Source organism: Lepidochelys kempii, chromosome 7 (assembly GCF_965140265.1).
Source record: "Lepidochelys kempii isolate rLepKem1 chromosome 7, rLepKem1.hap2, whole genome shotgun sequence".
Taxonomy (NCBI): Eukaryota; Metazoa; Chordata; order Testudines; family Cheloniidae; genus Lepidochelys; species Lepidochelys kempii.
Genome location: NC_133262.1, coordinates 54,322,821 through 54,345,354, shown reverse-complemented (window position 1 = coordinate 54,345,354; position 22,534 = coordinate 54,322,821). Strand labels below are relative to the sequence as shown.

Below are 22,534 nucleotides of genomic sequence, written 5' to 3'. Positions count from 1 at the left end.
CTGGCCCCTTACCAAAAGCAGAATCAAATACCTAATCATAGGCAGCACAGCAGCTGAGAGTGCAGAAGAGCAGGGAGGGCTGGGCTTATCGGTCTGAACTTTCCTCTCGTGTGTCTGAGCTTGAGAGACAAAGTGAGGAGAGGGCTTTTCGGGGGACTCCAGAGGCGGTGGATTCCATTTGTGGAGATGGAAGGGGGAGCCACCACCCCATAAGAGCTGAGGTTTTGCTTTGAAAAGTGGAAGAGGTTATCAGAGAAGGAAAGAAACAAAAAGTGCTGAAGTCATGGGAGCTGAAGAGGAGGTGCTGGTCACGCTATCTGGAGGGGCCCCCTGGGGCTTCAGGCTGCAGGGGGGCTCTGAGCAGAAAAGACCCCTTCAGGTGTCAAAGGTAGGACTGGAGGATGTTAATTGTCCAGAGCAAGGCTATGCAGTTGATCCCAGATATGCTAGGAGAGTCAGGCATCTCCCACTGTCATTAAGGAATGTTCTATTAACATTGTGGATCTGAAAGGAGATCTTGGGTGGGATGGTCTGGCAGTGCCCAGGGAAGGGTGAGGGTTCTGAAATGTGTGTTATTGAGCTGGAAATAGACAGGCAACTGGCAGGCGAGGATCTCCTTTCTTCCACTGATGCCCATCACTGCTCTCTACAGCAGAACCTTGATAATCCGGACACTTTATAATCTGCACAATTCTCCTCACTTGTAAGCAAAGATATAACAGGAGCAACAGTGCAGGAGTGAGAGCTCATATTACTGAGGCTTCATGACTTGTATAATACATCCAGCGGCACATTATGAAGTGTGAAAATCATTACAACTATTTGACAATGATCAAATGAAAGGAACAAAAGCCATTTTGTGATGCAGTGTTCATGCTTTTTCTTTAGCTATATTTGTCCACTGAACTGCAGAATTCTACCATCACAATGGGTCTCAAAGCCATCAGTGCAAATTACTGGGGGTCTCCTGTATTGGCAAAAGCTATATAATTGCTTTCTAAGCTGAATGTGAGCAGCAGCTATTGGTTCAGTTTCCAAGAAACTGAGGGTAGGAGGTGGGAGGATAAAACAGGAATCAAGACAAACCTTGAATTGCATTCTTTCTGATCTGCAGTTCTCTTTTCTCTGTTCAAAGTTATCACTGAGCAGTGTTAAAGAATGACAGCTAGAAAAAAAAATCCCTCTGCTTTATTAATTCACAACTGCTGCCTTAGCCTTGACCCAAGGATATTTGAGGATGCCATGGCAGTGTCACCTGCAGCAAGGGCAGGAAGGTGCTATAACCAGCAGCTTCTGGTTTCTTAGGAAGCCTGTCCCTGTGGAAGAGCATTGAAGAAGGGCACATTCTGTATAAGTTCAGCCAAATGGCATAGAATAGCTTAGCTTGGTCCCCAGGCACAGGTCTCTAAAATAGGGAAAGATGATGATCACCAAAGAGAGAACTTCCTCACGAACTCAGTGTGCTGTGGAGAAACAAAGCCAACACCCGTAGGCCTAGCTATCCAGAGGTTCTGTGAGAATAGGATTTTTGGCATCCCCATAAACTATGCAGAGTCTGGGGTTATTTCTGTTGCCAAATTGCATGGCACTTGGGAAGGGACTATCAATGCAGCTGGGCCTGTCACATGCAGTCAGGAAGAGAGCTGTCATTGAAGTCAGGCCTCCCCAGGTTGGATGGTATGGCATTCAGATAGTGCAGTGATGAGTGTGGCACAGAAACTTAGATAGATAGGAAGGAATTGTCAGTGAACTCAGAGCTGACAAAGAAAGGAGGTCTCTGAGAAAGTGGGGTGCCAAGATGAAAATAGAAAAACATTGTATTAGCATACAAAAATATGATTAGCGTTGTGGCTCACACAGCAGAAACTGTTTGGATGGGGAAAGGAAGGATAAAGCAGGAATGAAACAGGAACTTTGAGATGATGCTATAGATGTTATGGATATGACTGTGCTGTAGATACTAGGAAATGTTTGTGCAGATAAAGGGGGAGGCCTACAAAAAAGTCCAGTGCTGTGATCATAGGGGATTTCAGTGATCAGATACTGATTAGGAAAACCATTGTAGGAACCCTACAGCAGGATTCATACCCATGGAGATAGTATCAGATTGCTTCTATATACCAGCACACTTTGTAATGAAGTGGCAACTAGGTCAGAGACAAATCTGGGCCTAATAAGTGGAAATGAGCCAAGCATGATAAATGAATGGAGGTTACACAGGCACATAGGAATTGCCATACCGGGTCAGGCTGATGGTCAGTTCAGTCTTATATCCAATTTCTTGCAGTGGCCAATGTTGGATGCTTTATAGGAAGGTTTAAAATGGCCATAGTACATCTAATTATCTAACAGTGTACTATGGAGAAAAACTCTCTCATCTCAGTTGGTGATCAGCTTATGCCCTGAGGTATGAGAATTGATAGTCCTTTTAACTATACCCTAACTATAAACAACTGATTATTGTGAACATCTAATTCTTTACTTGTCTGACTAAAACCTTATTTAGTTACAGTATTTGTCCCATTAATATCATGCAGCAAGAGGTTCCACACACTAATTAAACATTGCATAAGTAGTTGTGATGTTGCACTCCATATAATTTTATGAAAATATGCTAATAAGTGTGAATATAATGTAACTGGAATATGCTTCATGGAAAAGGTCTCTTGTAAGGTATCATTACAAAGTTTCAGAGTAGCAGCCGTGTTAGTCTGTATCCGCAAAAAGAAAAGGAGTACTTGTGGCACCTTAGAGACTAACAGCTGTAGCTCACGAAAGCTTATGCTAAAATAAATGTGTTAGTCTCTAAGGTGCCACAAGTACTACTTTTCTTATTACAAAGCTTATAATCTACTGAACGTATTCATCCTATTTGTACAAATGTATCATTCTTGTATCTGAAACTAGAAATATCAAATATTCTGAGGTCCTATTGTAATTATGCAAAGTGTGGGCCATTAACGGTGGTTTGGAATCTTGATGGCTCCCATTAACCAAGACAATTGACTGTAGATGGCTCTGTTTTCTTGCAAGCCTTCCTGTGAGTCAGGCCAGAAAAAATGAAGGCTGGGCGGGGTCTCACAGGACATGTGACCATATCACCTGGTGCTGGAATCCATCTTAAACCTGGTGCTTTTCCATTTAGAAGGAGGGGTGGGGACCCAGAAAGACAAAAGATTCCCACCTTATGCCAAAGGTATATAAGGGGGTGGAACAAAACAAAGGAGGTGGCAGATAAATCCCCTAGCTACCACCTGAGCTGGAACAAGGACTGTACCAGGGGAAAGGATTGGGCCCAGACTAGAAAGGAGTCTAGTCTGTGAAAGAAGCTTATTGAAACATCTCTGAGGGTGAGATTTCATCTGTATTCAGTTTTCTACTGTATTAGGCTTAGACTTGGGTATTTTATTTTATTTTGCGTGATAACTTACTTTTTTCTTTCTAAAAAACAACAACAAGGAGTACTTGTGGCACCTTAGAGACTAACAAATTTATTTGGGCATAAGTCTTCGTGGGCTAAAACTCACTTCATCAGATGCATGGAGTGGAAAATACAGTAGGCAGAATATATATACACAGTACATGAAAAGATGCCTTACCAAGTAGGCGGTCAGTTCTAACGAGACAATTCAAGTGGAAGTAGGCTATTGTAACCCTTCTGCCTGTCAGAGTTGGCAGCAACAAGGGCCAGGTTCAGTATCTAGCAGTTCCGTTCAAATAACACAATGCAAAACCGGCTTGAGCCCCCATCCAGTGACCTGGGACAAATATATATCACCCACTCCCCCCCGTGCACCTCTAAGAGGCAATACTTCCCCTCTTAAGCACAGAGTCTGAATGTAGCAAAAGCCTTTTAATAACAGAGAGAAACAATGTGGCCTTATGTTGGGGAAACACCACCAACAGGATTCATAACACAACCCATGAACAAAAACCCACCCTAAGCAAATTGAGTCGTGTCCTTTCCCTTTGGTTCTTGAGTCCAGCAACCCAAAAGTCACCCAAAGTCCCAAAAGTCCAACAACCCCAAAGTCCAACAACCCAAAAGTCTCAGTCTCTGTCCTTGGTGAGTCCAGAGTTCAAAAGTTCATCTGCAGAGTTTTAAACCCTCCGCCCCCACCAGTCTATGTGGAAATGGGGGGGAGGAGTAAAGGGGCGCCTTACATGCTCTGACAGCTGACTGTCCCGCCTCTCCATGAGTTTCTGCTACAGCTTTCACCACCAGCCACTCCTCTCCACCAGCTGCTCCTCCCCAGTAGCCATCAAGCAAGCTGCTCACCAATATATCTTCAGGCCCCCTACTACTTAACACAGTGCTCAGTGATTTCAGCTCATAGTAGAGAAACCCCAGTGCTGGTGTATCATTAGCCCAAAGTGAATTCAGCTCTACAATCTATAACCAGACTCCTAGTAGAATCAAAATTAGCTCTACTATTACACAGTAGAGAAAGGAGGTACAGTTGGCATTTAGGGCCCTTAGAAGGGACCCATACCACAAAGTATAAAGACCTATCCCCAACCTCTCTCTAGTCACTGAGTTTTGGAACCCAGGTCCCTTGCCTAGCGAGTGCTACTTAGTTGATGGTGAGTCCCTCCATCATAACAAAAAGCCAAGTACAGTTCCACTGTCCACATAATTGATTCACATAATTAGGATAATAACACATATTGATTCACATAATTAGGATAATAACACTTTATTCTTCCTGCCCCAATAACAGATAAACTGGGGATCCCACAGCAGCCAAAGTGACCATCTAGGCTGGGTGGGTGTGCCTATGCAAATGAGATCAGCCCCTGAAGTTCTTTTCCACAACCCACCACAACTCACCACCAGATGTCAGCGTCATCCTGACTCTGCTTACACTATTATCAATAGGAGGAAAAATCACTTTTGCAGTGGTAATCAGGGTGGCCCATTTCAAACAGTTGACAAGAAGGTATGAGTAACGTAGGGGGAAATTAGCATGGGGAAATTAATTTTTAGTTTTTGTAGTGACCCATCCACTCCCAGTCTTTATTTAGGCCTAATTTGATGGTGTCCAGTTTGCAAATTAATTCCAGTTCTAAAGTTTCTTGTTGGAGTCTGTTTTTGAAGGTTTTTTGTTGAAGAATTGCCACTTTTAAATCTGTTATTGAGTGTCTAGGGAGATTGAAATGTCCTCCTTCTGGTTTTTGAATGTTATAATTCTTGACCTCTGATTTGTGTCCATTTATTCTTTTGTGTACATGGCAGAGGGGCATTGCTGGCACACGATGGCATATATCACATTGGTAGATGTGCAGGTGCATGAGCCCCTGATGGTGTGGCTGATGTGGTTAGGTCCTATGATGGTGTCCTCTGAATAGATATGTGGACAGAGTTGGCAATGGGGTTTGTTGTAGGGATAGGTTCCTGGGTTAGTGTTTTTGTTGTGTGGTGTGTAGTTGCTGGTGAGTATTTGCTTCAGGTTGGGGGGCTGTCTGTAAGCAAGGACTGGCCTGTGTCGCAAGGACTGGCCTGTGTCCCAAGATCTATGAGAGTGAGGGATCGTCCTTCAGGATAGGTTGTAGATTCTTGATGATGCGCTGGAGAGGTTTTAGTTGGGGACTGAAGGTGACGGCTAGTGGCGTTCCATTACTTTCTTTGTTGGGTCTGTCCTGTAGTAGGTGACTTCTGGGTACCTTTCTGACTCTGTCAATCTGTTTCTTCACTGCACCAGGTGGGTATTGTAGTTTTAAGAACACTTGATAGAGATCCTGTTTGTCTCTGTCTGAGGGATTGGAGCAAATGCAGTTGTATCTTAGAGCTTGGCTGTAGATAATGGATTGTGTGATGTGGTCTGGATGAAAGCTGGAGGCATGTAGATAAGTATAGCGGTCAGTATGTTTCCGGTATAGGGTGGTGTTTATGTGACCATCGCTTGTTTGCACTGTAGTATCCAGGAAGTGGATCTCACATGTGGACTGGTCCAGGCTGAGGTTGATGTTGGGATGGAAATTGTTGAAATGGTGGAATTCCTCAAGGGCCTCTTTCCCATGGGTCCAGATGATGAAGATGTCATCAATGTAGCGCAAGTAAAGTAGGGGTGTTAGGGGACAAGAGCTGAGGAAGCGTTGTTCTAAGTCAGCCATAATAATGTTGGCATACTGTGGGGCCATGAGGGTACCCAAAGAGTGTTTTGTCTGTTATTACTTGGAACCACTTAAATCCTACTTTTTATACTTAATAAAATCACTTTTGTTTATTAATTAACCCAGAGTAAGTAATTAATACATGGGGGAGCAAACAGCTGTGCATATCTCTCTATCAGTGTTATAGAGGGCGGATAATTTATGAGTTTACCCTGTATAAGCTTCATACAGAGTAAAACAGATTTATTGGGGGTTTGGATCCCATTGGGAGCTGGGTGTCTGGGTGCTAGAGACAGGAGCACTTCTTACGCTCTTTTCAGTTAAGTCTGCAGCTTTTGGGGGACGTGGTTCAGACCTGGGTCTGTGTTTGCAGCAGGCTAGTGTGTCTGGCTCAACAAAACAGGGTACTGAAGTCCCAAGCTGGCCAGGAAAATGGGCTCAGAGGTAGTCTCAGCACTGGGTCTCTGTGACCCAACCTGTCACAGTGGCACAGCGAGCAGGGTCTGTGCACAGCTGATTGCTTTGAAATGCTGGTAGTGATTTTAAGTGAGTTTTACGTGTGCTGGCTGGAGAACAGACAGGTTACCGGTTTGTTATTTTCTGTTTATTTTCAGGAAATAGGGACAAAAAAGTAAGCAAAATAAGTAAGAAGTGAAGATCAGAAGGTGCTAGAACTGCACAGGTTGCAGATTGCCCGGAAAGGCTGAACACGGGGCACTGGGAAAGTCTCTGTTAACTAAGAAGCCCCTAAGCTGAATGGATCTCAGTTTCAGTGAACTGCAGTGGGGTGTGGCCCAACCTCTGGGTCTGTGCTGAAGCTGACTGGAGTGTCTAACTCAGCAAGACAGGAGTGGAGGGGTGCCTGTTCTGGCAGGAGGGGGTTCTGAGGGAGTCCCAGCCCATCAAGTGACAGTCTCAAGGGAAGACAAATGGAAATTGATGTGCAATTTGCCCGGGGAAACGCTGCCCTGGAAAAAGAAAAGGCTACCCACCAGCAAACCCTGGACTTAAAAGACAAAGCAACTGAGGCCCAGAGAAAAGCACAAATTGAGACCCAGACGCATGAACAGGCTGTCATGGAGGTGCACAGAGATCTGTATCCTGGAGGTGGAAGTTGGGGTCCTGGGGACAGCTGCAGTGGGAACAGACCACAAGGACTCTGTAGCTGGAAGTATGCCCAACCTGAGTGAAAGTGGGGGCGGGATTTTGCTGGCCATTAAAGGGTCTGTCAAAGCTGGTAGCTGTGAGCCCACAGCTGGATCAGAGTCACCTTCCCTTTTGGGGGACACAGTAGTGTCTGCCCCAGAGGGGAGCCCAAAGAGGAATTTTAGGTATACTGCCTCCACCCTGGAGAGTGTCCACATCTCTGGCAGTAAGTTCAGGAGGACGGTGTGACGTTGCACTCCATATGATTTTATAAAAATACGCTAATAAGTGTGAATATAATGTAACTGGAATATGCTTCATGGAAAAGGTCTCTTGTAAGGTAACATTATGTCACTTATAATCTACTGAGTGCGTTCATCCTATTTGTATGAATGTACCATTCTTGTATCTGAAACTAGAAATATGAAATATAACTCTGAGGTCCTATTCTAATTATGCAAAGTGTGGGCCATTAATGGTGGTTTGGAATCTTGATGGTTCCCATTAACCAGGACAATTGATTGTAGATGGCTCTGTTTACTTGCAAACCTTCCTGTGAGTCAGGCCAGAAAAAATGATGGCTTGGGGGGTCTCACAGGACATGTGACGATGTCACCTGATACTGGAATCCATCTTAAACCTGGTGTTTTTCCATTTAGAAGGAGGAGTGGAGACCCAGAAAGACAAAAGATTCCCACCTTGTGCCAAAGCTATAAAAGGGGGTGGAACAGAACAAAGGGGGCTGTGGTCATGAGAAATCCCCTAGCTACCACCTGAGCTGGAACAAGGACTGTACCAGGGGAAAGGATTGGGCCTAGAAAGGAGTCTAGTCTGTGAAAGAATCTTATTGGAACATCACTGAGGGTGAGATTACAATGCATTTAGTTTCCTACTGTATAGACTTGTGTGTGGTTGTTTTATTTTGCTTGGTAACTAACTTTGTTCCGCCTGTTATTACTTGGAACCACTTAAATCCTACTTTTTATACTTAATAAAATCACTTTTGTTTATTAATTAACCCAGAGTAAGTAAGTAATACCTGGAGGAGCAAACAGCTGTGCATATCTCTATCCATGTTATAGAGGGAAGACAATTTATGAGTTTACGCTGTATAAGCTTTATACAGAGTAAAATGGATTTATTGGGGGTTTGGATCCCAAGGGGAGCTGGGTGTCTGGGTGCTAGAGACAGGAGCACTTCTTATGCTGTTTTCAGTTAAGTCTGCAGCTTTTGCGGGACAGGGTTCAGACCTGGGTCTGTGTTGCAGCAGGCTAGCGTGTCTGGCTCAACAAGACAGGGTACTGAAGTCCCAAGCTGGCCAGGAAGATGCGCTGAGAGGTAGTGACAGCACCTCAGGTGGCAGTTCCAAGGGGGTCTCTGTGACCTCAACCTGTCACAGTAGTATTTCCTTGTCGCCAGTTCCTGTTTAACTTGAGTAGAGCCCTCTGCTCTTGCTTTATAAGGCAAGGTAAATTGGTGTGCCTGGCTGACTTGCACTGCACTACTCATTATTTTATATCATAAAAGCACCATTCTCATAGTTCCTCTTAATCTTCTGCTTTGTCAAGTAAACATCCTAGTTTTTTTTAATGTCCTCTGCATATGGAAGCCCTTGATATGTTTAATCATTTTTATTGCTGTTCCCTGGACCCTTTTCATATCTACTGTGACTTGAGACAAGATGTAGAAAACTGAACGCAGGCTGTATCAGACATGTATTAATGGCATTAGAATACTTTTCTTATTATTCTCTGTCCCTTTCCTAATACATCATACAATCTTATTTGTTTTTTTTATTGTTTGTTCTACCACTGCTGTACCTTGAGCCAATATTTTTGTTGAGCTGTTCTCGGTGATGCCAAGAACTTTCTTTAAAGCTGCAACTAATTTAGACCTCATCAGTGGGTACACATGTTGTAAACTGTTCTTTCCAACATGCAGTCACTGAGTTTGCCTCAACTGAATAAAGAAACAGGTTAAAAGTGGGATTTGAAGCTGCTTCTCCATACAGAGACCAAGTCGTCTTACAAGGAGAATACATAGCTTGAGTAGGTGTTTTAAACCTCGTGGCTACATGAAGGGGTCAGTTGTGAGCCCCACTCCAGGCAGCACAAAGGGGGAGAGAGCAGTTGGCTCCCCATGCTGGGCCTAGCTGATGCAGAACTGGCATAGCTGGCTTCTATGCCACCCCATCTTCCACAGCTGGTTTAAGGGACATGTTCAGAGTGAGCTGCACTCTGGCAATCAGTCCCTGGGGACCATAGGCAGTCTGATGTAATTTAAAGCAGCCCTGAGACTGCTCTAAACTATACCAAGGGGCAACCAGGCTGGTCTCAGGATCAGGGAGATGAACATGGCTCCCTCTACTCAACTGTGCCCAGGATCCAGTGACCCTATTACTATCAGCCGGTCTGAAGCACCAATATTAAATTGTGACAGGGCCAGCTTTAGGGTTGACTCGTACCATAGGTTAACTGGCAGATATCTGCGCCTAGCAGCTCACAGCCAAGCACAGAGACACTTAGTGACTATTTTGCTCCACATAGGCAATCAGCTGTAATGCCTGTATGGTAAAGCCATACGTAAGGTATGGCCCTGGCGTGGAGGAAGGGCAGCATCACAACTCTCAAACGTGGTGGAAATGAAGAGCGAGTTAAAGGAAACATGTTGGAATTCAATAATGCCTGGGAAACCCACAGTAGAAAAGGGTAAATGTTTTAACATACAGCTGGGAAAGCTGCACCAAAAGTCAAGCTAAAGAGGCAACCAATTTTATTAATGAGCTAAACAGATGGATGCCCTAACACAGTGGTTCTCAAAGCCGGTCCGCCGCTTGTTCAGGGAAAGCCCCTGCCGGGCCGGACTGGTTTGTTTATCTGCCGCGTCCGCAGGTTCGGCAGATCGCGGCTCCCACTGGTCGCAGTTTGCCGCTCCAGGCCAATGGGGGCTGCGGGAGGCGGCGGGGGCCAAAGGACGTACTGGCTGCCCTTCCCGCAGCTCCCATTGGCCTGGAGTGGTGAACCGCAGCCAGTGGGAGCTGCCCTAACACACTGTGGCACAGAAACAATGTTGCTGGCAGTATAATAGATAGAGGCCAGAAGCTCTGGCCTCGACATGCCCAATACATCCAGGCTGCACAGTGGAAAGGGCCCAGTTGCCCTTACCAGCTTTCAGAGTGCTCCTGAACTTGTTTTATGGCTTTTCAGCAGTTAGGCAGGTGCTGTGGCCACCACTCAGAAGGTATTTAGGAAGCAGGCTTGTGGAACTCAGTTCATGGTGTATCTACAGAAAGCTCAGAGAGCCACGCAGGGTGTGTGGTCGCACAGGCATCTTGAGCATGAGAGCACTGCAAGCTAGGCACCCAGCATGAGGGTAACACCGGGTAGGATCAGCCCTGCTGCTGAGCTTTAGGAACAGAATGGCTTTGCAGGAGACTCCTGGAATAGCTCCGTTCCTCCCAGATGAGGTGAAGAGTTAGGATTGTCAGGCCCAGGGCAGAAGGTGAACTGTACACGGAGAACCAGATCCACAGCTGGTGCAAATCTGCATAACCAATTTACCTCAACTGATGGTCCAGCTCTCGATTCCCTGGGCATCACCAGTGCTCAGGATTAAGGGCAAGGAAAGAGCACGCACATGGACACACCATCTCAAAATGGAATAAAAAGATTAGAGGGATGGCTGGACAAGGATATGCAAAATCGGAGAGAGACTGTTCCATGCTCTTTGTATTAGTTTTGCTGTGAAATCAGGACCAGTTCTTAAATCATATAAATATGTGATATGGGGGAGGTTTAGATTGGATATTAGGAAAAACTTTTTCACTAAGAGGGTGGTGAAACACTGGAATGCGTTACCTAGGGAGGTGGTAGAATCTCCTTCCTTAGAGGTTTTTAAGGTCAGGCTTGACAAAGCCCTGGCTGGGATGATTTAACTGGGAATTGGTCCTGCTTTGAGCAGGGGGTTGGACTAGATGACCTTCTGGGGTCCCTTCCAACCCTGATATTCTATGATTCTATGATTCTATGTATTCAGTGTCATGATACAGCTGCTCAGTAACTCCCACTAATTCACCTAGTTAGCTCCTCACAATTTGCCCTCAGGGATAATTCCACTTCCAGGTCTCTTTCTCAAACTCTTCCATTTTGAATCCCGTTCCCCTCCCTGTAGGATCCATGCTGACTGTTACTTCTTAGTTTTTTGCCCACTGTCTAAGAACTATCCCAGCTTTGTGCTGAAGCAGTCTCTGATGGCTCCATCCCTTATAGCCTGTCCACTCACAGCCAGGTAGATGCTACTATCCCCTAGGAGGCCCAGAAGTCCCTTTAGTGGATGGCTGTCAGCAATTGTAGTGGAAGCCCCCAAAGGCTGATCTGATTTCCTCCATGAATCCATACCTAATGCTGCCAGCCAAAAGGTCATGAGGCACCTGAAGGTTCCTGCCAGCTCTGTGTACCAGGAGCCATCCTGAGTACTAGAGATGGATGTTGCCTTTGCCTTATTGCCCGCATCTGGGAAAGAGTTTTTGATGGGTTCCTCACCACCACTGCGCTACAGATCCACACAGTGCGTGCTCCAATCAAAGCAACCATGTCCCTTCTCAACAGGTTCTTTATTTAGGTGCTCCACTAGGGCCAGTGGCACTCTGCATTTTGTTAGCCTTGTGGTACACACAAGAGCACTGTGAATTTGCAAGGTGATTTTACCACACCTGTGTTCATCTCCTGGGATCACATCTTCATATTCTACTAGTATGATTGGTAGAGATGTTTTGTTCTCGGCCCTCATTGTCTCTCAGACTAAAAGTATTGTGGTGGTAAACTGTGATCCGTGCCGCTGCCTGTGTTGCTGGTGGATGCCAGCTGAAAGCAATTTTGTTTGCAAGGATTGTGATTTTAAGCTTGCATTTACCTATTTACTGCAGAATGCTTTTACTATGTGGCACCAGCACTTGGTGCCATTTCTGCAGACTAGTTTTTCCTCTCCTTGTCGTTCCTGGTGTTATATTCAAAACTGGGGCACCAAGCTAGTAGTTGGCATTCTTGGGAAGTGCAGGTATTGTCTGGGTCCCTGGGCTGGCTTTGGGCACACAGGCATGATTTTATTGTGTTTGGTGTAATCCACCCTGTGCTCTTCTGCCTTTCCCTGCACTGCACCAGCCTGTGCTATTTATAACATGTTGTGTTAATTTAGTGCTGGCAAAACATTACATATTGACAGCTCTGGAGACTGAGGTTACCAGTTTATCCCCAGAATACGTGTGGCATGTGGCAATGTGATGTGTCTCACAATGCTTTATCACTGTGCCCCCGGAGGAATCACCCAGAGAGTAATTTAAGCTTAATGACCATTCCGGCTTTGGCCCCTCTGCTGCCAGAAAGAAGAATCATAAATGACAACTGTGGTGCCTGTTTCTGCAGTCCTCAGGCCCTGGGCTGAAACCACCAGACACTTTCCATGTAGGTCACCAATCAAAGGCCAACAACTTTTGGCCCCTCTTGTCATGGGCCTTATTACTCCACTTTTACACCACGGTAACTCCAATGTGTTCAGTGCAGTTATACTGGCATAAAAACTGTAGTAACACAAGGCGCAATCAGACCCCAGAGCTGCATTCCAACCAGCAACTGACAGGTGAAAGTCTGTTATATGAAACTGCTACCAGTCCCTCAAGCCATTGAGTTCCTCCAGCTTTCGTCTTCCTGCTGTAAATGTGGCACTGACTCAGAGTGGTTCTGTCCCCCACACTTCTTGCCCATCGATTGGGCATTTTTCCCACCCCTTCTCATGGCATTCTAGATCTCTCATATTCCTGTTCTCACTGTGCTCTGTCCATCTCAGGTTCAAGTTTCCCTCACTTTCTCTTTCCACAGCAGCAAAGTCCTGCTCCCTATGAAGAGGCATTTATCTGGGGCTAGATCTGCTTCTCTGAGCAATAGTCCTCTGAGGGTTTGATCCCGCCTCCACTGATGTCAATGGGAGCAGAATCTGACCTGCAAGTGGATCTTGGGAATGCCACACATGATCTGGTTTCTGCTCAATGAATCGTTTGTATTGCAAAAGCTGGGGCTCTCAGCTTGCTGACATGCATTTGACTCCAGCCTTCATATAAAAACCTGATATCTTGCTGCTTCGTTCTGTTTCGGGTCAAGTACTTATCTAATGCTTTCAGTAGCTATTCTAGTGTAAATGGCATTCTTGCTTGGCAGCGTTGCTGTATCTCACTCAGTTCTCATCTTCTCTCCCCAATGAAGTAATCGAAAACCTTTATCTTCAGAGCTTTCTTTCGATCTTCTGAGGTTAGCTCCGTGTACAGATCTGTTTTCAGCTTCCAGGCTTGAGCTGAGCTTTTGGCTGAGAAGACCAGAGATTCTGGTAATCTCAGCCATCCATACTGTCTTCTCAGAGTGACCTATGCCTGCTGCTTTCTGTTTGAACGGACTGTCAGACTAAATAAAAACAATGGGACTGATTCTCCTAACGTGCTGCCAACCAGTAGAAATCAGGGGTGTGTGTGAGATCAGAATCAGGCCCTGTATATCACAAAAATTCCCTTGTTCATGTCACTAATAAGACCTTCCATTACTAACTCGGAAATAACTTTACAAGTGTAGTTCACTTTTCACCATTGATGCGCCTTGTTTTAATTTTTGCTATCCCTCATCTTGGCTACTGAAAGCAGGCTGGTCAGTTTCACTCGCTGCCTGCTCTAACACAAGGCTATTTGTGTTTCCAGTGCTGTAGGGGAATACTTCAATTTAAACCAACGTATGTTCACTGAAATTTAACACAACCACCTTGTGGCAGGACCCACTTGCTCCTGCCTCTGCTCAAGTCCACAAACTGCTCAGAGACCCTTGTGCTGGTAAAACATCCGGTGCAGTTTATTTATAATGTCGGTTCACATCATCCTTGTACAATATACAGCCGTATTCTTACAGTCTTAGGGAGCCCTCAGCAGGTCCTAAGGTTGTCAGATGCCCAGTTTTCAACTGGAAAGTGTCCAGATCTACTGACCGGACACCACAACCACTTGCTTCCTCTTTTTTCCTGGGAGTGTCCCACCCCCACTCCACTCCTTCCCTGAAGCCCCACCCCATCTCTCCCCGCCTTTGCTCTGCCCCTTCCGGCATGCCTCATCCCCGCTCCTCCTCCTCCCCTCCCCACCCCAGTGCCTTCTGCACACTGAAAAACAGCTGATCACGGCAGGCAGGAGGCGCTGGGAGGGAGTGGGAGGAATTGATCGATGGGGCTACTGGCGGGTAGGAGGTGCTGGGTGGGAGAGAGGGAACTGGCTACCTGTGGGTGCTAAGCACCTGCTAATTTTTTTCCGTGGGTGCTCCAACCCTGGAGCACCCATGGAGTCAGTGCCTATGCCAGCCACCCAAAGTCCAGTCAACACGGGGCAGGGGGAGGTGCCACGTTATGAACCACACTAGCCCCCAGCTCCCAGCCCAGCTCCACAGGTGAGTCCCTTCCAACCCAGGCATGGGTGGGAGTAAAGGGGGAAAGTGGAAAGCAATGGGGGCTGGGGTGAAGAGAAGCAAATGGGGGCGGGGCTTTGGGGAAGAGGCGAGGCAGGGTGGAGCCTTGGAGGAAGAGGTAGGGCAGGGCCTCGGGAGGCAGGGGCAGGGCCAGGTAGATACCAACACTCCTGATGGAGTAGGGTGACCGTACATCCAGTTTTGGCTGGGACAGTCCCTTTTTTAAGCCCTGTCCCGATTTTTTTTGAGGGGGGGGCAAAAGTGGGCATTTGTCTTATTTGTTTTTGCTAACTTGGTCAGTTCATAAGAGCAATCGGGACAAATGGCCACTTTTGTCAAAAAAGTGGGGTGTGGAGGAATGTGCAGGAGGATGGGGACCAGTGATGCCAGCCTCGTGCGGGGGGCAGGCAGGGCTTGAGCAAGCAGCGATGCCAGTCCTGCGCAAGGAGGAGGGGGGGAAGGCTCAGGCGTGTGGCTTGGGCCAGGAAAAGGGCTCGGGCGAGTGGTTCAGGCCAGCCCTGCAGGAGGGCTCAGGCTAGCCCCACGCAATGTCCTGTTTTCTCTTTGGGAAATATGGTCACCCTATGCTGGAGTGTCTGGTTTTTAAATATTACAAAGTTAACAACCCTACTCTCTCCCTCTTACTAACTTCCTGTGCCTCTTTGTAGGCTCTGCCTAATGGCTTAATTAGCTTTCCAGCTCTCCTCCACCCACGGCTTAGACACAAGCTCTTTTTAACCAGGGCTGTGCAGTGTTGGATTGGAGGTGCAGTGTTGCAGGGAGCTTGGGTGAAAGGCTTCGAGAAGGGCCCTTGGCCATGATCAGATTAGACACGAAACTGCTGCGTTTTAATCAGGACATCTCCATTATTAGTGCTCCAGCTTGTATCACCCCACACATACCACTATCTAAATATAGTTCACACTGAAGGACAGATGCTGCCAATCCACATCTGACTCCCTCCTACCCCCCACTTGAATTCTGTTCCCAAAGCCCTGCTGAAATCCACAGTGACACATCCAGCAGTCACTTGGTCCTTTCATCTCCATGGGCCTGTAAAAGGAAAATTCTCCTGATTCTCCTCCCTGCCCTACCTCCATGCTCTCCTTCTCTGCTCAATCACTTCTCTCCTCCTGTCTTCCTCACTTGTTGCCTTCACCAATTTTTCTTTCATCCCTTGCTTTCTCTTCCTTCTTAACTGCTTTCCTCTCCCTCCCTCTGCTGATGAAATGTGATAAATTAGAGGAACGGGCAGCGTAATGAAAGAAAGAAAAGATGGGGTATATTCCTAGGGCTGTTTTCAGAGTAGCAGCCGTATTAGTCTGTATCCGCAAAAAGAAAAGGAGGACTTGTGGCACCTTAGAGACTAACAAATTTATTTGAGCATAAGCTTACGTGAGCTACAGCTCACTTCATCTGATGCATGGAGTAGAAAATACAGTGGGGAGATTTTATATACACAGAGAATATGAAACAATGGGTGTTACCATACACACTGTAACGAGAGTGATCGGGTAAGGTGAGCTATTACCAGCAGGGGGCAGGGGGGAACACCTTTTGTTGTGATAATCAAGGTGGCCATTTCCAGCAGTTGACAGGAACGTCTGAGGAACAGTGGAGGGTGGGGAGGGGGGAATAAACATGGGGAAATAGTTTTACTTTGTGTAATGACACATCCACTCCCAGTCTTTATTCAAGAAACAACTCTGACATTGTAATCAAACAACTCTGACATCATAATCAAAAAGGCCGACAAAGGAGGTGCTGTTGTCATCATGAATAGGTCGGAATATGAACAAGAGGCTGCTCAGCAGCTCTCCAACACCACATTCTACAAGCCATTACCCTCTGATCCCACTGAAGGTTACCAAAAGAAACTACACCATCTGCTCAAGAAACTCCCTGAAAAAGCACAAGAACAAATCCGCACAGACACACCCCTGGAACCACGACCTGGGATATTCTATCTGCTACCCAAGATCCATAAACCTGGAAATCCTAGACGCCCCATCATCTCAGGCATTGGCACCCTGACAGCAGGATTGTCTGGCTATGTAGACTCCCTCCTCAGGCCCCAAACTACCAGCACTCCCAGCTGTCTTCTAGACACCACTGACTTCCTGAGGAAACTACAATCCATCGGTGACCTTCCTGAAAAAAACATCCTAGCCACTATGGATGTAGAAGCCCTCTACACCAACATTCCACACAAAGATGGACTACAAGCCGTCAGGAACAGTATCTCCGATAATGTCACAGCAAACCTGGTGGCTGAACTTTGTGACTTTGTCCTCACCCATAACTATTTCACATTTGGGGACAATATATACCTTCAAATCAGTGGCACTGCTATGGGTACCTGCATGGCCGCACAGTATGCCAACATTTTTATGGCTGACTTAGAACAACGCTTCCTTAGCTCTCATCCCCTAATGCCCCTACTCTACTTGCGCTACATTGATGACATCTTCATCATCTGGACCCATGGAAAAGAAGCCCTTGAGGAATTCCACCATGATTTCAACAATTTCCATCCCACCATCAACCTCAGCCTGGACCAGTCCACACAAGAGATCCACTTCCTGGACACTACGATGCTAATAAGCGATGGTCATATAAAAACCACCCTATACCGGAAACCTACTGACCGCTATGCTTACTTACATGCCTCCAGCTTTCATCCAGACCACACCACACGATCCATCGTTCACAGCCAAGCTCTAAGATACAACCGCATTTGCTCCAACCCCTCAGACAGAGACAAACACCTACAAGATCTCTATCAAGCATTCTTACAACTACAATACCGACCTGCTGAAGTGAAGAAACAGATTGACAGAGCCAGAAGAGTACCCAAAAGTCACCCACTACAGGACAGGCTCAACAAAGAAAATAACAGAACACCACTAGCCATCACCTTCAGCCCCCAACTAAAACCTCTCCAATGCATCATCAAGGATCTACAGCCTATCCTGAAGGATGACCCATCACTCTCACAGATCTTGAGAGACAGGCCAGTCATTGCTAGCACACAGCCCCCCAACCTGAAGCAAATACTCACCAGCCACCCACACAACAAAAACACTAACCCAGGAATCTATCCTTGCAACAAAGCCCGTTGCCAACTGTGTCCACATATCTCTTCAGGGAACACCATCATAGGGCCTAATCACATCAGCCACACTATCAGAGGCTCGTTTACCTGCACATCTACCAATGTGATATATGCCATCATGTGCCAGCAATGCCCCTCTGCCATATACATTGGCCAAACTGGACAGTCTCTACGTAAAAGAATAAATGGACACAAATCAGAGGACAAGAATTATAACATTCAAAAACCAGTCGGAGAACACTTCAATCTCTTTGGTCACTCAATTACAGACCTAAAAGTTGCAATTCTTCAACAAAAAAACTTCAAAAACAGACTCCAAGGAGAGACTGCTGAATTGCAATTAATTTGTAAACTGGACACAATTAACTTAGGCTTAAATAAAGACTGGGAGTGAATGTGGCATTACACAAAGTAAAACTATTTCCCCATGTTTATTCCCCCCCCCCCCACTGTTCCTCACACATTCTTGTCAACTGCTACAAATGGCCCACCTTGATTATCACTACAAAAGGTGTCTGTCCGTCCGTCCCCCTTGCTGGTAATAGCTCACCTTACCTGATCACTCTCGTTACAGTGTGTATGTTAACACCCATTGTTTCATGTTCTCTGTGTATGTAAAATCTCCCCACTGTATTTTCTACTGCACGCATCCGATGAAGTGAGCTGTGGCTCATGAAAGCTTATGCTCAAATACATTTGTTAGTCTCTAAGGTGCCACAAGTACTCCTTTTCTTTTATTCCTAGGGCTGTGGTAGAAGGGAGGTCACTTTTACCTTTCATGCTAATGATCACAACTAGAGGGAGCACAGAGAGCAGCAACTAAGGGCTTATCTACATGGGGATATTTAGGAAAGTGAAGACAAATTAACTAAAGCTGTGAGATTAATGCACATATGCTAAAGCACAGTAAACCCCTGGATGGATGCACTCATTCAGAAGTGGCCTTAGGGTATGTCTACACTACGGAATAAGGTCGAATTTATAGAAGTCAGTTTTTTAGAAATCGGTTTTATATATTCGAGTGTTTGTGTCCCCACAGAAAATGCTCTAAGTGCGTTAAGTGCATTAACTCGGCGGAGTGCTTCCACAGTACCGAGGCTAGAGTCGACTTCCGGAGCATTGCACTGTGGATAGCTATCCCACAGTTCCTGCAGTCTCCGCTGCCCATTGGAATTCTGGGTTGAGATCCCAGTGCCTGATGGGGCTAAAACATTGTCGCGGGTGGTTCTGGGTACATATCGTCAGGCCCCCCCTTCCCTTCCTCCCTCCGTGAAAGCAAGGGCAGACAATCGTTTCGTGCCTTTTTTCCTGAGTTACCTGTGCAGACGCCATACCACGGCAAGCATGGAGCCCACTCAGGTAACCGTCACCCTATGTCTCCTGGGTGCTGGCAGACGCGGTACGGCATTGCTACACAGTAGCAGCAACCCATTGCCTTCTGGCAGCAGACGGTGCAGTATGACTGGTAGCCGTTCTCGTCGTGTCCGAAGTGCTCCTGGCCACGTCGGCTGGGAGCGCCTGGGCAGACATGGGCGCAGGGACTAAATTTGGAGTGACTTGACCAGGTCATTCTCTTTAGTCGTGCAGTCAGTCCTATTGAACCGTCTTATGGTGAGCAGGCAGGCGATACGGATTGCTAGCAGTCGTACTGTACCATCTTCTGCCGGGCAGGCAAGAGATGAGGATGGCTAGCAGTCGTAGTGTACCATCTTCTGCCAAGCAGCCATGAGATGTGGATGGCATGCAGTCCTTCTGCTGCCAGCGAAAGATGTAAAAGATAGATGGAGTGGATCAAAACAAGAAATAGACCAGATTTGTTTTGTATTCATTTGCTTCCCCCCGTCTAGGGGACTCATTCCTCTAGGTCACACTGCAGTCACTCACAGAGAAGGTGCAGCAAGGTAAATCAGAGGCCAGGCTAACCTCCTTGTTCCAATAAGAACAATAACTTAGGTGCACCATTTCTTATTGGAACCCTCCGTGAAGTCCTGCTTGAAATAGTCCTTGATGTAAAGCCACCCCCTTTGCTGATTTTAGCTCCCTGAAGCCAACCCTGTAAGCCGTGTTCTCAGTCGCCCCTCCCTGCGTCAGAGCAATGGCAAACAATCGTGCATCTGAGTTGAGAGTGCTGTCCAGAGCGGTCACAATGGAGCACTCTGGGATAGCTCCCGGAGGTCCACAGTACCCCAAATTCGAGCCGGCAAGGCCGATTTAAGCGCTAATCCACTTGTCAGGGGTGGAGTAAGGAAATCGATTTTAAGAGCCCTTTAAGTCGAAATAAAAGGCTTCATCGTGTGGACGGGTGCAGGTTTACATCGATTTAATGCTGCTAAATTCGACCTAAAGTCCTAGTGTAGACCAGGGCTTAGTTCGTGCTGTTCTAGGATCAAGGTACAGGAACTAATACTTGAGCTTCTGTGTGAGAGTGTCCACACTGGGTTTAACACACTTTAGTTTATGTGTATTAACTTTACAGCTTTAGTTAATTTGCCTTAACTCCATGGACAAATGAGCCCTCAGAGAGCAAAAGATTTGGAGGGATGGCCATGAGTAAGATTGCGATTTTTGGCTTGGAAATTTTTCATATCTTTCATGGCAGAGGTGTGAGGGGGAAAAAAAGATAAGTCACCAAAAAAAGGTCACTAAACAATGTGGTTTTCACTATACCCTTGCGTCAGGTAACAATGCTACTCAGTTTGGGGGCCTAATCAAGTGTGTTTTTACAGCCATTTCCAAGAGTTCACAGACTTTATTGAAATTCATTATTTCCTTGACCTCTGGGACAAAATCATAGCCCTACTGATGAGCAAGTAGGAAAGGAACATGTATGTGTAGACTGGAAAAATGGAAGCTGGGGAGATAGTGGAAGGAGAATGGTCCAGTGGTTAGAGTGCCAATCTAAGGCTCTAGAGACGTGCTCTGCCACAGACTTTCTGTGTGACCATGGCCAAGTCATTTAGTCCCTCTGTGCCTCAGTTCCCCCATTGCAATATGGGGATAATGGCACTGCCCTGCCTCACCATAGTATTGTGAGGATAACTGTATCACAGACGATGAGTCACTCAGATCCTGTGGTGATGAAGGTCTCTAAGTACTTAAGACAGAGAGTGGTGGGGATACAGTTAGGGTGTGAGTACTGTGTATAAGTTTTTTTTCAACAGAAGGCATTATCATTAATTAGCATTGATTTAGATTAGAAATATCAGTCCAAATTCTGCCAGTGACATTGATTTAAATTTTCACCCTCATATCAGAATTAATCCACGCTATTGAAAATAAAACAGAAAAAAATCAATGTAAACAGCAGGAAAACCATGAGCTATAAAAAACACTCAGAAATGTAACCAACTTCCATTTGAGTCAGTGGGTTCAAAGATCAACTTTAAATCTCCACTTCCTAGTTTCACAGGCACCTAATGGAGATAGTGATAAAAATAAACATTTATATCACAGGGGCACCCAGAAGTTCCAATCTGTGTCAGCCCCCTCTCTTTGTGCTAGATGCTGCACAAACAAACAAGTTTGCTCCCCAAAGAGTTTGCAATCTATGAGGAATACAGTCATATGGGGGGGGGGGGGAATCAAACACATCCCTGTTTTAGTCATGTTTGAATTTCTTGTATTTTCATTTGCATAAATGAACAAGGCCCTGATCTAGGAAAGGCCATAAACAAGCCTCAATGTAAGCATGTGTGTCATCCCACAGAAGCGAATGAGTTCTCCAAATGGAGACTCTGAGAGGAATGAAAAACTGCTCCCCTCTGGGGATCTCCAGGTGTCGTCTGGTTTTGGAATCTCCTCACAGTGCTAGCTGCTGGTGCCAGAGGGGGCTGAATTAGCCCTTTGGATGGTGATCCCAGTTCTAACGAAAATGTGAGGTGAACAGGGCGGGGAGAACAGCAGGCCAGGAAGATACATGATGCTCCGAGAACTGGTGGGAAGGGAAGATTGTTCGGGGTTTGTTTTCCTCCAAAAGGAGGAACCATGGTGCCAAGCATATTGGCACCCCAAAGAAGCCCGCGCACCAAGGAGTCCTCAGCAGTGAGGCCATGATCACTGGGCCCCCTCCTCAGAGCTCACCAAAGTGGCTTCTGAAATTGACAAGAAAGAGGTTGCAAGGGGCTCCCACACCACAATGCCAGTGGAGGGTTCAGAGAGGATTTCCCTCAGGTTCCTTTAAAATTCCACTTTTCCCATCATTTCCCATTTCCAGCTGCTGTCCAACACCTTTCTCTCTTAGTCAGGACCATAGGCAAACATTCCTTCCCAGTTACTGGTGTTGCGGTTCCTGGCTGGCCAGCAGGGGGTGTTTTTTTGACAAGATGAATAGGTCCTGCAGCCTATATGGCAGCCTGTCCCGCATGCCTGGCCTGTGATGTCCACTGACCTCCCACTGAGCGAGACGCGCAGGCTGTGACTTGGCCAGTCTGTGGTCAGCATGTTTGTGCCATTCCCTGTCCAGAGATGGATGTCAATAGCATAGTGCATCACACTGGCATGGCTGCCAAATAGCCCCATCCTTTCTGCAGCATGTGCATATTTCCTCCTCTCCACATAATAGCCTCTGCTGTCTTCAGCCCTGGGCTGTGCTCTCACAGAACTCCCAGAAGAATCCAGCTGCTCTGTGAATACACTGTTCCTAGCTCTGCTCTGAGAGGTGACTGATACACCCATG

The 22,534-nt window shown here is 46.4% G+C and overlaps 1 protein-coding gene across 1 annotated transcript in view; it reads left to right on the top strand.

The window, feature by feature from the left end:
* Positions 1 to 283: 283 nt before the first annotated feature.
* SYNPO2L (synaptopodin 2 like) overlaps positions 284 to 22,534 on the top strand; it is a 62,075-nt gene continuing 39,824 nt past the window's right edge. The window contains exon 1 of the mRNA XM_073354753.1: positions 284 to 388. Coding sequence (XP_073210854.1) covers positions 284 to 388 — 105 coding nt within the window. The remainder of the gene's footprint in view (positions 389 to 22,534) is intronic.